The following is a 16,066-nucleotide window of genomic DNA, read 5'->3' on the forward strand; positions in this document are numbered from 1 at the left end:
TTGTGTTCATTACACTATTTCTGGATCTGATGACTTGCCAGTAACCATTTTGTGAAAATGAATGTGCAGCATCTAACTCAATATGTCGAAATGTCACACACGTCCATGCCAGTGGGATTCCCACGGGTGACCCCACTAGTGTGTGTATATATATATATATATATATATATATATATATATATATATATATATATATATATATATATATATATATATATATAACATAAGTTCAAAACACACCTGGTCACAAGTGTGCCGCACTGAGCGGGTCCTCAGTCGAGGTCCTCAGCATCATCCCGTTTCGGCCCTTCAACCTCGATACGGTCAGCTAAGGTGGGCCAGCAGGGGCACATACACATCCACATGCAGCAACTACACCTGGATGCGTACATACCCCCACCCCCAGCCAGTGTGAATGCAGACTACAATAACAAAATCGCCTCCACATCCAGAATCCACAGCACCAAACAAACATGGTGGAACACTCAAACACCCACCTTTATACTTCCCTTTCTCCCATACCTGGCCGTGTGTGTGTGTGTGTGTGTGTGTGTGTGTGTGTGTGTGTGTGTGTGTGTGTGTGTGTGTGTGTGTGTGTGTGTGTGTGTGTGTGTGTGTGTGTGTGTGTGTGTGTGTGTGTGTGTGTGTGTGTGTGTGTGTGTGTGTGTGTGTGTGTGTGTGTGTGTATATGTGTATATATTTATATATTTATATATATATATATATATATATATATATATATATATATATATATATATATATACACATATATATATACAGTATATATATATATATATATATTCATATTCCGGAGATTAAATCAGACGCGGACGTAGCTTCAGGACTTCGATCTTTAATTTGACAAGCTTTCGACCAACAAAGGTCTTCTTCTGAGTCGGCCCCAAGTTCAACAGAAGTCAGAAGAGGGGCCGACTCAGAAGAAGACCTTTGTTGGTCGAAAGCTTGTCAAATTAAAGATCGAAGTCCTGAAGCTACATCCGAGTCTGATTTAATCTCCCGATTATTTATTCAATGCAAATGAGACGCCCTGCTCGTACTGTGGAGTTTCTACTATTTCTCAGTTATATATATATATATACGAGACGACCCATGACCCGTTGGGTCAATGTTATTATATATAATTAAGGGGTTACCATGGTTACAGTGGGGGTCAAAGGTCAACCTATGGCGAAGATATATAATTTTCTCACACTTTCTAATAGAGAGGCAAAATGCCATATAAAACTAAATTTACTGGTTGTAATTGCTTTTATTTATCAATCCTCACATAGAAGAGCAGTTTTTAGTAATGAGCAGTGAGGAGAAGACCCCTCAGCCAATGATGCCACCCCGCAGCCAATGATGTGACCCCTCAGCCAATGATGCTACCCCTCAGCCAATGATGTGACCCCTCAGCCAATGATGCTACCCCTCAGCCAATGATGCTTCCCCTCAGCCAATGATGCTACCCCTCAGCCAATGATGCCACCCCTCAGCCAATGATGCCACCCCTCAGCCAATGATGCCACCCCTCAGCCAATGATGCCACCCCTCAGCCAATGATGCTACCCCTCAGCCAATGATGCTACCCCTCAGCCAATGATGCTACCCCTCAGCCAATGATGCTACCCCTCAGCCAATGATGCTACCCCTCAGCCAATGATGCTACCCCTCAGCCAATGATGCTACCCCTCAGCCAATGATGCTACACCTCAGCCAATGATGCTACACCTCAGCCAATGATGTCGCCCCTCAGCCAATGATGTCTCCCCTCAGCCAATGATGTCGCTCCTCAGCCAATGATGTCGCCCCTCAGCCAATGATGCCGCCCCTCAGCCAATGATGTCGCCCCTCAGCCAATGATGTCGCCCCTCAGCCAATGATGTCGCCCCTCAGCCAATGATGTCGCCCCTCAGCCAATGATGTCGCCCCTCAGCCAATGATGTCGCCCCTCAGCCAATGATGTCGCCCCTCAGCCAATGATGTCGCCCCTCAGCCAATGATGTCGCCCCTCAGCCAATGATGTCGCCCCTCAGCCAATGATGCTACACCTCAGCCAATGATGTCGCCCCTCAGCCAATGATGTCGCCCCTCAGCCAATGATGTCGCTCCTCAGCCAATGATGTCGCCCCTCAGCCAATGATGCCGCCGCTCAGCCAATGATGTCGCCCCTCAGCCAATGATGTCGCCCCTCAGCCAATGATGTCGCCCCTCAGCCAATGATGTCGCCCCTCAGCCAATGATGTCGCCCCTCAGCCAATGATGTCGCCCCTCAGCCAATGATGTCGCCCCTCAGCCAATGATGTCGCCCCTCAGCCAATGATGTCGCCCCTCAGCCAATGATGTCGCCCCTCAGCCAATGATGTCGCCCCTCAGCCAATGATGTCGCCCCTCAGCCAATGATGTCGCCCCTCAGCCAATGATGTCGCCCCTCAGCCAATGATGTCGCCCCTCAGCCAATGATGTCGCCCCTCAGCCAATGATGTCGCCCCTCAGCCAATGATGTCGCCCCTCAGCCAATGATGTCGCCCCTCAGCCAATGATGTCGCCCCTCAGCCAATGATGTCGCCCCTCAGCCAATGATGTCGCCCCTCAGCCAATGATGTCGCCCCTCAGCCAATGATGTCGCCCCTCAGCCAATGATGTCGCCCCTCAGCCAATGATGTCGCCCCTCAGCCAATGATGTCGCCCCTCAGCCAATGATGTCGCCCCTCAGCCAATGATGTCGCCCCTCAGCCAATGATGTCGCCCCTCAGCCAATGATGTCGCCCCTCAGCCAATGATGTCGCCCCTCAGCCAATGATGTCGCCCCTCAGCCAATGATGTCGCCGCTCAGCCAATGATGTCGCCCCTCAGCCAATGATGTCGCCCCTCAGCCAATGATGTCGCCCCTCAGCCAATGATGTCGCCCCTCAGCCAATGATGTCGCCCCTCAGCCAATGATGTCGCCCCTCAGCCAATGATGTCGCCCCTCAGCCAATGATGTCGCCCCTCAGCCAATGATGTCGCCCCTCAGCCAATGATGTCGCCCCTCAGCCAATGATGTCGCCCCTCAGCCAATGATGTCGCCGCTCAGCCAATGATGTCGCCGCTCAGCCAATGATGTCGCCCCTCAGCCAATGATGTCGCCCCTCAGCCAATGATGTCGCCCCTCAGCCAATGATGTCGCCCCTCAGCCAATGATGTCGCCCCTCAGCCAATGATGTCGCCCCTCAGCCAATGATGTCGCCCCTCAGCCAATGATGTCGCCCCTCAGCCAATGATGTCGCCCCTCAGCCAATGATGTCGCCCCTCAGCCAATGATGCCGCCCCTCAGCCAATGATGCCGCCCCTCAGCCAATGATGCCGCCCCTCAGCCAATGATGCCGCCCCTCAGCCAATGATGCCGCCCCTCAGCCAATGATGCCGCCCCTCAGCCAATGATGCCGCCCCTCAGCCAATGATGCCACCCCTCAGCCAATGATGCCACCCCTCAGCCAATGATGCCACCCCTCAGCCAATGATGCCACCCCTCAGCCAATGATGCTACCCCTCAGCCAATGATGCTACCCCTCAGCCAATGATGCTACACCTCAGCCAATGATGCTACCCCTCAGCCAATGATGCTACCCCTCAGCCAATGATGCTACCCCTCAGCCAATGATGCTACCCCTCAGCCAATGATGCTACCCCTCAGCCAATGATGCTACCCCTCAGCCAATGATGCTACCCCTCAGCCAATGATGCTACCCCTCAGCCAATGATGCTACCCCTCAGCCAATGATGCTACCCCTCAGCCAATGATGCTACCCCTCAGCCAATGATGCTACCCCTCAGCCAATGATGCTACGCCTCAGCCAATGATGCTACCCCTCAGCCAATGATGCTACCCCTCAGCCAATGATGCTATAGTGTAGCAGCATAGCAAACCTGTTGTGCATTTTGTGATACAAGCACCAAATTTGGTACACTAGTAGACTATCATATTATGAAAAGATCTGGATATTGGGCCATCTCAGATTCAGAGATATGATTTTTGCAAGATTTCGATTCGATTGGGATCGAAGAGAACACCTTCTTCGTCTTCTGTACAGTGAAGTTGCCAGCCCTGAATTCTCTGGCTACATCTGGGTGCTTCATTGGGAGTGCAACCGTGTCCCTCAGGTGAACAGGGACCCACCTGGCATAGTGTGTGTGGTCTAAGGCATGGAACCATGGGACCAGTTCCGTCAGGGCATCAAGGTACGTCGTGAATGAAGCCCTGCCGCAGAGAACGCATGTAGACCAGTTCCAACATCTCTAGTTCCAGCACAGTTGCCCAGTACTGAAAGTTGGGAATGTCTTCTCCTCTCTGGTGACACCAGTCTTCGAACTCAGGCAGGTCTTCTGCATCATCAGCATATGTCATACAGTGGCGTTCATACGCACGGTGTTGCAGGATGTGCAGTGCCGCTGCAGTGATTTGATGAGCTCTTCTTGTGCGGGTGACGTGGGCAGCTCGTAGGAAGGAGTCGGCCGTCCCTGGCGTTGCAATCTCAGCTTGCAAAATCTGCAAATCTTGCAAAAATCAAATCTCTGAATCTGAGATGGCCCAATATCCAGATCTTTTCATAATATGATAGTCTACTAGTGTGCCAAATTTGGTGCTTGTATCACAAAATGCACAATTCTTTTGAATATTTGGGCTAAGCCGCCCCACTACTACGCCTCAGCCAATGATGCTACCAATCAGCCAATGATGATGATGATGCTACCCCTAGACGACCCATGACCCATGGGGTCAATGTCAGTTTGAATAGATATGAGAATAGAACTAAAGCGAATGCTGGACATCATCAGGGAGATTATTTGGGCCAGCAAGCCATAAGGCTCACCTCTCCAGCGTTCTAAATCACTTACCTGTGACACGTGATTTCGGCCCTTATCTCCGATCACGTTGACGGAAATCACCACAGCATATCGTCAAGATCCCTCCAAAAGGCTCGTCTTTGTCACATACATCACGCAACGTGCGATCCACAGCCTCGAAACTCTCTCTCCTGATCATAGGACACTCATCCCACACGATGAGTTTTGTACTTCGAAAGAGGTCTGCGATAGTGGAATTTTTATCGATGTTGCATACGCCATCTTCCCTCGGTGTCAGAGGGATTTGGAACCTTGAGTGCACTGTTCTTCCACCAGGCATGAGGGTAGCAGCTATGCCAGATGAGGCCACCGCAGGGGGCAACTTCTCCACTCGCTCTCACTTTAGAGAGAATCAGGTTAATAAGAAACGTCTTCCCTGTGCCTCCAGGCGCGTCAATGAAAATCATTGATGACTGATTCGTGCGGATGTTGCTATTCGCGTCCATAGACGTGAGGTGTGATTCGTTGTCCGCGTCCGTAGCGCCGTCGGAGGGTTGATACGACATTCTTCCTGCAAATAGTATTGTGTTTGTGCTATCGTTTTGCCGATCATCAAATGACAAATAAATTACATTGTGAAAATTAAAGATTTCAAATAAACCTATTTAAAGTGTATGCGCATATTAATAATAAAAAAAATCGAAGAAATATCTCTCGGTAATTTCCTGAAACATAATTTACTTCCGGGTAATAATGTTGAATGAAATGACGAAGATATATACTGTATGCCTGTTATTTTAGGCGGTGTATTTTCGTATATCAACGTGGCGCGATTTTTAAAATATATCTCTGCAATTTCCCGTGTGTGCGTGAATGTTCTCAATTATTTCTTTTACCGAGTCTAAAACCATCGATAAAAATGAAATCAGATGGCGACTTAGATTGAAGATAAAGGCGGGAAACAGACTCAATGGCCTTGAAGATACAAGCCTTTCAGAATTCATTTCGTTCTATAAACGGAAACTTTCATCGGATTTTCTTCCCGTTTTTTTTCAACCGAGTCTAAAACTATGTTAGCGACTGTGAAAAATGAAATGATATATCGAATTTGATTTGAAATAAAACTCAGAGATAGAGCAAGACACCACGGGCCTACAAAACAGGCCTCAAAGCTATGCGAGTTAATAAAATGGTGGATATTACTACTCTCTCAAAGGGGTAAGCCACGCCCCCGGACCGATCGAATGTTACATACAAACACGCAAGATTTCAATTTTATAATTATATAGATTAGGGTGGTCCTCAAATGTACACCAAAAAATAAAATTGGACTTTTTCAGGTGCTTGTTGCTAAAATTGTTCCTTATTGTGAAAAAATGAAATGTACCAAAGATGGTTTCTATACGACTTTATTTACTACTGTCTCACATGGGTTGAAAATTACAATGTTTCAGTATCGACACACAAAATTGTTTTTAATAAACTAACACTCAGATGTAATCCCAAATCAGTAAGAATGTATGACAATCATCATAAACACACAGAGTAAGAGTCCTCCAGACAATTGATTCCTCATTAATAAGTTCTGTGGTAAATTATTTCCTCCTTATCTTCTTTGCGTCGGGGAACTGATGGTGATGCCACTCAACAACTTGCAACAGGTACTGGCGCTGCTGTTCATCCTTTGTCAAGACTTGATTGTAGTCCTGTATTAATGCTACACCACGTTCTGCAAAGTCGTTGACAGTGGCAATACCGCGCAAGACTTGTTGTGATGACTGAAATGATGTGTCATCGGCCCACTCACCAGGGTCCTTTTCTAGGAAGTCAGTATTGACTTTGAATGCAGTAAAAATTCGCAGTGAGGCAGAAGTAACAAAATCTGCAACAGTCTTGGCAGCGATGGCTTCTTTTGCTGTAAGATACACATGTACCTGTGGTTGAGGATTCCCTTGGCATTCTTCTTTAAGAGCAGCTACTATCATTCGCTTGACATCAAGCTCAACACTATCGTCAAACAGAGCAAGGCCTGCCAGTTCTTCGCTGAGGTACCACAAGTGTTTGGAAAGCTTTTTGCTGGTGGCTTCGGCAATCACTGAATCAGGATAGAAAATGAGTGCTTTTAAGAGAGCTAGGTCTCCAGCGGGAGCACCAATGGCAGATGGAGCGCTGAACCAGGCTTTGGTATACACTGCTCCAACAAATGCTGTAAAACGCTTTATGCCAGTGAGTTCCTTTGGGGTCAGTCGAAACTGATCACGGAACAAGTAGATCTTGATTCCATAAATCACACGGGCCATCCATCTTGCCCGATGCATGGCTCCTGGCTGCATGAACCTGAATCCTCTCGGAGGACGCTCACCAAACAGAATAATAGTCAACTCAAGAAGTTCACGGTAGTCATCTCGTAGTTGGCCTGATGCCAGTTTCTGGATGCAGAATGAAACGACATCTTCTTTGCAACTTAAAAATACACCTGAAACTACAGAGTCCAGGTCATCAGGCATCATTGGCTTAAACTTGCTTTGGTCAATGGAATTCCAGTTTGACTGGAAACGCTTGAAGACGGCTATCTCAGGTCCTTTTGATGGACCAAGAAATGGTTTGAATGCTGCCATTGCTGCCTCTACCACTAGTTCCAGAATGTGATGCCGGCATGCAAAATGTAATAGTGGTCGTCCAAGCTTTTGCTGCAAAATAGTGCATGCACCAAGTGCTGAACCAGTGTTGCTGGCTGTCGTGTCAAAGCTCATACCTGCCACCATGTCTTGCAAATGCCATTCTTCGAGGCATTGCATAACAGCAGCAGCTGTTGCTAGTCAAGTTCCTGCTGGCAGCTTTGGCACACCCAGAAGCTTTCCAGTTCCTTGTGGGTCACTGACAATGACAGGAAGGCGATCAACTTCGCTGAAAATGTCTGCTGCTCTTCCTCTGCTACAATCGGCTTTTCTGATCATGTGCTTGTTAAAGTGGACATCTCTCTGACCATTCTCAGAGAGCCTCCTCAGCGTCGACGAGTCTGGCATTTCACTCAGGCCAACTGGCATGGTCTTCAAGCAGCCATCAATCATCTGGACTGATCTCCCATCTCTACCGCCTCTGACATCAACTCATCCTGGGAATTCTTCCAAAGTAAATTGCTCTCTCTCATGCACAGATTTATCCTATCTCGTCTTCAGTTGTCATACCCTTCCTCCCGTCCATGGTACACGGAATCTTGTGGTGAGGCTTTGCCCAGAAACAACTTTCTTTCGTCTCCTGGAAAGCAAATCCAACGGAAGGAAATCTCATTTCCTTTCACAAAGCCCGAAACAAGTGTGTGTCCACCCTCAGGAGAGCCAGGAAACAATATCTCTCCGTTCTCAGGACCGAACTCTCTTATCTGTCTCCCTCTTCCAAATCCTGGTGGCGTCTGGTCAAATCTGTTTCTGGTGTTTGTTCCCCCTCCATCCCCTCCCTCACCTCAAATGGCCACATGGCTGACTCCGCACGTGAAAAAGCTGAATGCCTCAATTCTGTGTTTGCCTCTAAATCTTGTGTCCCAAACCCATCCCTCTCTGTACCCACCGTACCCAGTCGTACCCAGCTGCTCCTGGACTCTGTGTCCTTTCCTCCTGACAAGGTGGAAAAGTTTCTGTCAACCCTCGACTCTGATTATGCAACTGGACCTGATGGCATCAGCCCACGGATCCTAAAATCCTGTTCTTCCGCTCTTTCACTCCCTCTCTCTGTTCTCTTCACCCTCTCTTTTGCTCAAGGTCATCTTCCATCTGCTTGGAAATCTGCCAACATCACCGCTTTGCACAAAAAAGGTGCAAAAACAGATCCCAGCAACTACAGACCAATCAGCCTTCTCCCAATTATCAGCAAAGTCATGGAATCCACCAGCCTACCTCTGTGCGTGAATTGCAGCAGGCTATTGTCACTGCATGGCAAGCGATTCCTGTCCAAACCTTGGCAAATCTCGTGAACAGCATGCCTCGACGTGTACGTGCTCTCCTGAATGCTCGTGGGGGTTACACAAAGTACTGAACTGTAATTTTACTGTCCGTAATCCCAGTCACAATTTAGCTTTTGTTTTTGTTGAAAAATTTTTTTGGCTGATGTGCAAAATAAAGATATAGTTCTGGAAAACGTACAGAAGTTTAACACAGTACTGTCCGTGAATTGAGTTCGATATCGGTTTACATCACTTTCAAGGATCAATTTATTTGCTTCGAAATGTCAAATGTGGTTTTTGTTTCTTTTAAAGGTCACATTAACAAAAGCTAGAATAATTTCAACGTAATTCCAATGAACTTTTGGTTCTAAGTCATCTTGAAAAGTAAGTTCACCCCCACAAAAATAATATTCCATATTAAATGCCATGTATATATACAGTGGGGAGAACAAGTATTTGATACACTGCCGATTTTGCAGGTTTTCCCACTTACAAAGCACGTAAAGGTCTGTAATTTTTATCATAGGTACACTTCAACTGTGGAAGACGGAATCTAAAACAAAAATCCTGAAAATCACATTGTATGATTTTAAAGTAATTAATTTGCATTTTATTGCATGAAATAAGTATTTGATCACCTACCAACCAGTAAGAATTCCGGCTCTCACAGACCTGTTAGTTTTTTCTTTAAGAAGCCCTCCCATTCTCCACTCATTACCTGTATTAACTGCACCTGTTTGAACTCGTTATCTGCATAAAAGACGTCTCCAGACCGTCTCCGACCACAAAGACCGCAAAGACCGACCGCAAAGCCGTCTCCAGACCTGTCCACACTCAATCAGACTCCAACCTCTCCACAATGGGCAAGACCAGAGAGCTGTCTAAGGACATCAGGGACAAATTTGTAGACTTGCACAAGGCTGGGATGGGCTACAGGACAATAGGCAAGCAGCTTGGTGAGAAGGCAACAACTGTTGGCGCAATTATTAGAAAATGGAAGAAGTTCAAGATGACAGTCAATCTCCCTCGGTCTGGGGCTCCATGCAAGATCTCACCTCGTGGAGCCTCAATGATCATGAGAAAGGTGAGGGATCAGCCCAGAACTACACGGCAGGACCTGGTCAATGACCTGAAGAGAGCTGGGACCACAGTATCAAAGAAAACCATAAGTAACACACTACGCCGTCATGGATTAAAATCCTGCAGCGCACGCAAGGTCCCTCTGCTCAAGCCAGCGCATGTCCAGGCCCGTCTGAAGTTTGCCAATGACCATCTGGATGATCCAGAGGAGGAATGGGAGAAGGTCATGTGGTCTGATGAGACCAAAATAGAGCTTTTTGGTTTAAACTCCACTCGCCGTGTTTGGAGGAAGAAGAAGGATGAGTACAACCCCAAGAACACCATCCCAACCATGAAGCATGGAGGTGGAAACATCATTCTTTGGGGATGCTTTTCTGCAAAGGGGACAGGACGACTGCACCGTATTGAGGGGAGGATGGATGGGGCCATGTATCGCGAGATCTTGGCCAACAATCTCCTTCCCTCAATAAGAGCATTGAAGATGGGGCGTGGCTGGGTCTTCCAGCATGACAACGACCCGAAACACACAGCCAGGGCAACTAAGGAGTGGCTCCGTACGAAGCATCTCAAGGTCCTGGAGTGGCCTAGCCAGTCTCCAGACCTGAACCCAATAGAAAATCTTTGGAGGGAGCTGAAAGTCTGTGTTGCGCAGCGACAGCCCCGAAACCTGAAGGATCTGGTGAAGATCTGTATGGAGGAGTGGGCCAAAATCCCTGCTGCAGTGTGTGCAAACCTGGTTAAGAACTACAGGAAACGTCTGATCTCTGTAATTGCAAACAAAGGTTTCTGTACCAAATATTAAGTTCTGTTTTTCTGATGTATCAAATACTTATTTCATGCAATAAAATGCAAATTAATTACTTAAAAATCATACAATGTGATTTTCAGGATTTTTGTTTTAGATTCCGTCTTCCACAGTTGAAGTGTACCTATGATAAAAATTACAGACCTTGACGTGCTTTGTAAGTGGGAAAACCTGCAAAATCGGCAGTGTATCAAATACTTGTTCTCCCCACTGTATACTCATTGCAAGACACCATGATCCTCACTCTGTGAAAGAAGTGATAAACTGAACCTAAACGCATACCTAGACCAGACCCTCTGACTTACAAACCCAAACCTGAAACTAACCATGTCCCACTGGTAACCACCTACTTCCCTACATCATCACAATTGCCAAGTGTTTTCAATAAGGCCTTTCCTCTCCTCCATCAGTCAGAAACACTCTGCACCACATTTCCTCAACCTTCACTGTCATCATTTCGACGTGGTCAGACACTCGGGGACCTTTTAGTAAAAGCAAAGCACCCACAGCCCCACAGCAAAAAAACTAAGATTATTCAGGCTTCCATAAATACACAGCAAACAAATGTATTATTCAGAAGCACTTATTAGAAGGAAACAAATTCTGTAGTTCTAGCACTGGACTAAAGTTCCCCATCACCACCTATACTGTAAATTTACATGGGTCATATTCCTAATCACTTGTCAAAAGTGCATCAAATAATATGTTGGAAAAACTGAAAACGCTCGACATATGCTTCAATAATACATGGTCAGAGATTAGTAACTTTCACACCAATCAGGGTAAATCTCTCCCTTACACTGTACTTTTAACCAATCGGATCATTCTATTAGTCAGGTTCACTATGTTTTTTCGTTCCAAATTTTTGGAGATTAGCAAAACTATACGTTTTTGGAATATTCAGAGCATGAGGAATCCAAAAATTAATGTTGGCATTTGCGTAGACACCTTTGTGAAAATGACTCAGGACAGTGATGAAGATCTGTAAAAGCATATTCCTGAACGGTATAGACCTGGTAGATCCTGTGTATAGGACTTATAGTTCAATCTGATACGAACAAGGCTGCTTTCTTGCTTTGTAATGTTACAGATTCGTCACTTCCGTTGTTGTGGTTTTCATCCACTGTAAACATTTTTGATTCCATGTACTATTATTGTTGTCGTTTAAGGGAAATAGAGGTTACTATTTTCAAAAGGTAAAAAAGTCAATGTTTTAAATGGAACCGGATGAAGATGAAGAGGAAGAGGAGGAAGAGAAGGCGGAGCGAGTGAGTCGGACAAGAAGCCTAGTTGCTTTGAGGTCTGGAGCGAACGTTGGCGAACGAGTCACGCGTGAACTTTGGGTTTCCCAGGAAAGGGATTCCTGCGACAATTGTTATCGCTGTGACAGATCAACCTGCGTGTCAGGTTTTGCGGTTGATTCCGAGGAGAATCATCGTCGTGCCGTTACGCCTGGAGAACGGGCCGTCGGCCATTTTGACTCGCGCGCTTTGTGCATCGCTCAAGGTTTTTCACTTCGCTTCAACCATTCTCACCGCATCCAGACGTTAATTTGGTGTGTGTGTGTGTGTGTGTGTAACCTGGCTTTTGAATGGGAAATCTGCGGTTCGCCGATTGAGAGCCATCAAATGGCCATACCTGTAGGTGTGATTTCCCCGTCGCTTTTCGAGGACACCTTCGCCCATCTTTGGCAGTGTAACTGTCAACCCAACGGGATTCTGGTCTCGATACGACATCGTACGGACGATCACTGGAGTGGATCGACTTTGGCTTGAAGCCAGAAGCAACTTTGGCTTGAAGCCGGGAAAGAGACATTGGGGATGTTCTTTTCGCTCACTTGGAGCACAGTGAGTTATATATTACGAAACTGATGGTACCATCATAGGAAATATATATTGGTTGTACAATTGATTACTATTGTTGTTGTACTGTTATTCTTGTGTGATCTTAATACAATACTTGTTTGTTGGTAACAATTTGTGTGGTTACACCATTGATCTTTGACATACAGAATAACACATCTTTCTGCCGTGACTCCTATCGGGGCTCGGAGGTACACCCTGACCGGGGTTTGGGGAGGAGCACGTAACAGTAAACCCATACCTATAACTTCAAAGGACTTACAATATCATGTATTATGTAATACAGTTATATCACAAATATAAAGATAATGGTTTTCAATTACCTTTGTTTGTTGCTTTTCTATAATCCTGAGCACTTTTGAGGCCTTTATTGGATTATTTGATCCAGAAAACATAGGATCAGCATATTTAATTAAGTTTCTAGGTTGACTTGAAGCAACGATAGCGCAAAATATGTATTTTATGGCGGCCATTTTGAAAATCCAAGATGGCGGCCATGCAGGTGTCTGTGCAAATGCCAACATTGATTTTCGGATTCTCCATGCTCTGATTCCAAAAATGTACAGGTTTGCTAATCTCCCAAAATTTTGAACGAAATTATATTTCTTAACATAGTGAACCTGACTGTATAGACTATATTCAAATCTCTGCCATTGAATCGATTACATACCGTAATACTGAGACGTGTCTTTTTTGATAAACACTTCGAACAAACTTCCCTCATGGCATAAATTTTGACGATTAATGGATGTTCCAACTCATTCAATCGACCTCCCTTTATTCACTGTAACTCATTCACTTTTATTTTTTTCATCATTTTTTTTTTCATAAACATCCCTTTTACTTTTATATATGTCGTTAACAAATGTAGGCACTGTATTTTTAAAATATGAACAGTATATGAATATGTGCTTGTATGTGTTTATATATGTGCGCGTGTACAGTACCAACTGTAACGTAAGCTTACTTTCGTTTAAATCCAGGAAGGTGAGTGAGTGTTAATTCCTGCTGCTTCTTTTTGTATTTATTTTATTAATATATTAACATCATACCAATGATATGCATTCCTGCTGCTCTTGTAGACTAAGAAGAAGGCCGTTGTTGGCCGAAAGCTTGTCTGAATATTACAGATCGATAGTCTTGAAGCTACGTCCGCTACCTATTTAATTTCCTCCGATTATTTATTTAATGCAAATCAGGCACCTTGCTCGTATCGTGGAGTTTCTGCTATTTCTCACAGGGGAGGGGATGGTCATGGAGGAGGAAAAGGGGGGTTTGTGTGCACACCTGTAATTGTTCATTCGAAGACGAATTCATTACTCACTGCCCTGGCTGGAAAGTAAATGTTTAATAGTAAAGAATGTAATGACCAAGAGTGTGGATATGCCACAAATAGTTTCCCTGTCTTCCCCGTGGATTCCTCGTTTGATTTTGAAGACTCATTTTGAATCTGTGCTCCTTTTGCAGTCGTATGCCATGGTGTTGCGTAACATGGTGGGTCCCGAGGACATCGATGACGATCTTGAGGGAGAAGTTACAGAGGAATGTGGGAAGTATGGGGCTGTGAAACGTGTTGTCATCTACCAGGAGCGCCAGGGTGAGGAGGAGGATGCGGAGGTTATTGTCAAAATATTTGTGGAGTTTTTGTCGAATGAGGAAGTCACAAGAGCCATTCACGGGCTCAATGACCGCTGGTTTGGTGGCCGCAAGATCATTGCCCAGATCTACGACCAGGAACGCTTTGACAGCAATGACCTTTCGGCCTGAGTGTTACATCGGCTTGTACAACCTCACGTTCTTCACAACAATCTACCCCATGCCACTTACAATGCATTTCGTGCACTCTGTCCATCGTGCACAGCACTGCACATACTGTACTCAGAACTGTGCCAAGAAGGGTGGGTGGAGAAGGGGTGAAGGTGTGACGTAAGTGATGAGAGGGGTGTTGATTGTGGGTGGGAGAGTTTTGGATGCCTGTTATGTTGGGATAGAAGGTATCGTTAATAAATTTTAACCTTATCCTTCGATTTTGTTTTTTTAGACAAATCCTGTCTTTGCTCTTTATACTCGTGTTGTAAGCAGTTTGATACATCCTGGTTTGGTTTCATTCCAGGGACATGCACTCGGCTTCACTTCATGTTTTGTGCCCTTTGGTCGCATACCTCTGTGACTTGGTTTTATAAGTAAATAAATCGAAATGGTCATGCTGAAATGTTTGCACATTTTGAGCCTTCTAGTGTGTCCTGCACTGGTGTGACGACCAGCGATGTATATTTTGATGAGCTGTTAATATCTGCAGGTTCCAATAAGAGTGTTTACTTTTAACGAGTCCTTACACTTAACTGCGCAGATGATCCACTTATGGACATGTTATATGTGGTTGTGTTTTCAGGAAAGATACACCATTGAAGTTGTAGCTCTATGGGTCCCACCCCTGCACACATGTCTTTGTAGCCCAATCATTGTACTTGCAGAAGTGGATGTAGCATTTCCATGATATTATGCCACACAGCAACCCTGTAAAATGTCGAAATGGTGCATACCACAATGACACCATCAAAGGAGATAAACAAAATTTAAATGTACAGTAGTTTATTTTTATTTTTATTTTTATCCCCCTCCCCCATCTCCCCGACCAACAGACAGGAAAGCGAAATAGCCCAAAATTTTAAGCAACCTCTTCAATAGTCTGCCTTATTGCTTGCACCAATGTTTCACTATTCATTATTTCTGATTTTCCCTTCCCCCCCCCCCCCCCCCCCCCCACCATTGTACATAAGCCAAAACTGTATAAGCTTTTCATCAATGGTAATTGGCTTTTCCTTGAGCCTTCAATCCTTTATACAAAAGTCATGTGCTCTTGGGATCTGACAGCATTGTTAAAAATTTTCATTTTTTCTAATACACACCCAGCTGTGAACAGTGGACTCTGATTTTAATAGGTATATTTGCGTGACCATTTAAAATGGTGGGGGAAAAAAAAAAACCCCATGCCCAACTTCCTGCATCCTTTTGCTTCTGCGACTTTACTGTACATTGTTGGTCATTGTAATAAAAAAGAAAGTATTAATAATTACATTTTACTTTACATTATAAAAAAAGGCAATTGGAAAAATTGTTGGTGTTTGAATTTGTGAGAGTGGTCCCCATTTAACCATTAGAGTGGTCCTATTCTGCTTTTTTCATTTTTATTTGGATGTATTCAAATTGCTGTCAATTGTTACATCTTGATTACGAAACTGTCATAATTTCATGTACAGTTCAAACAATTTGTGAAGATTAAAACTAACTTTTATAACGTTGAATATATCTTTTGTAAACGATTCTATTTTTGACCATTTCGAAGTGTATTGTTCAGAAAAAGATCCACCTTAAAATTTGATCCTCAAATTTAATTGGTGAGAATTGAGCCCAGCCTATATGCCAAAGGTGCTCTTGATTAGATGCAAACAAAAAGTCTTGTTTTTCTTTAAAAAAAAAAAAAAATTCATATTGATGGGGATCAAACTGTTGTGGAAGATTTCTGCAGGTAGAAATTTCCGTAGTAGTCTC

The 16,066-nt window shown here is 44.8% G+C and overlaps 1 protein-coding gene across 2 annotated transcripts in view; it reads left to right on the plus strand.

The window, feature by feature from the left end:
* LOC137430025 (poly(U)-binding-splicing factor PUF60) overlaps positions 1 to 15,821 on the plus strand; it is a 93,695-nt gene extending 77,874 nt beyond the window's left edge. For both annotated transcript variants that reach the window (XM_068120484.2, XM_068120486.2), the window contains exon 10: positions 13,982 to 15,821. In XM_068120484.2, the coding sequence (XP_067976585.1) occupies positions 13,982 to 14,281 (300 nt within the window). In that variant the 3' untranslated portion in view covers positions 14,282 to 15,821. The remainder of the gene's footprint in view (positions 1 to 13,981) is intronic.
* Positions 15,822 to 16,066: the final 245 nt, after the last annotated feature.

This window comes from Myxine glutinosa, chromosome 6, assembly GCF_964187855.1.
Source record: "Myxine glutinosa chromosome 6, kmMyxGlut1.1, whole genome shotgun sequence".
In the NCBI taxonomy this organism is placed as follows: Eukaryota; Metazoa; Chordata; class Myxini; order Myxiniformes; family Myxinidae; genus Myxine; species Myxine glutinosa.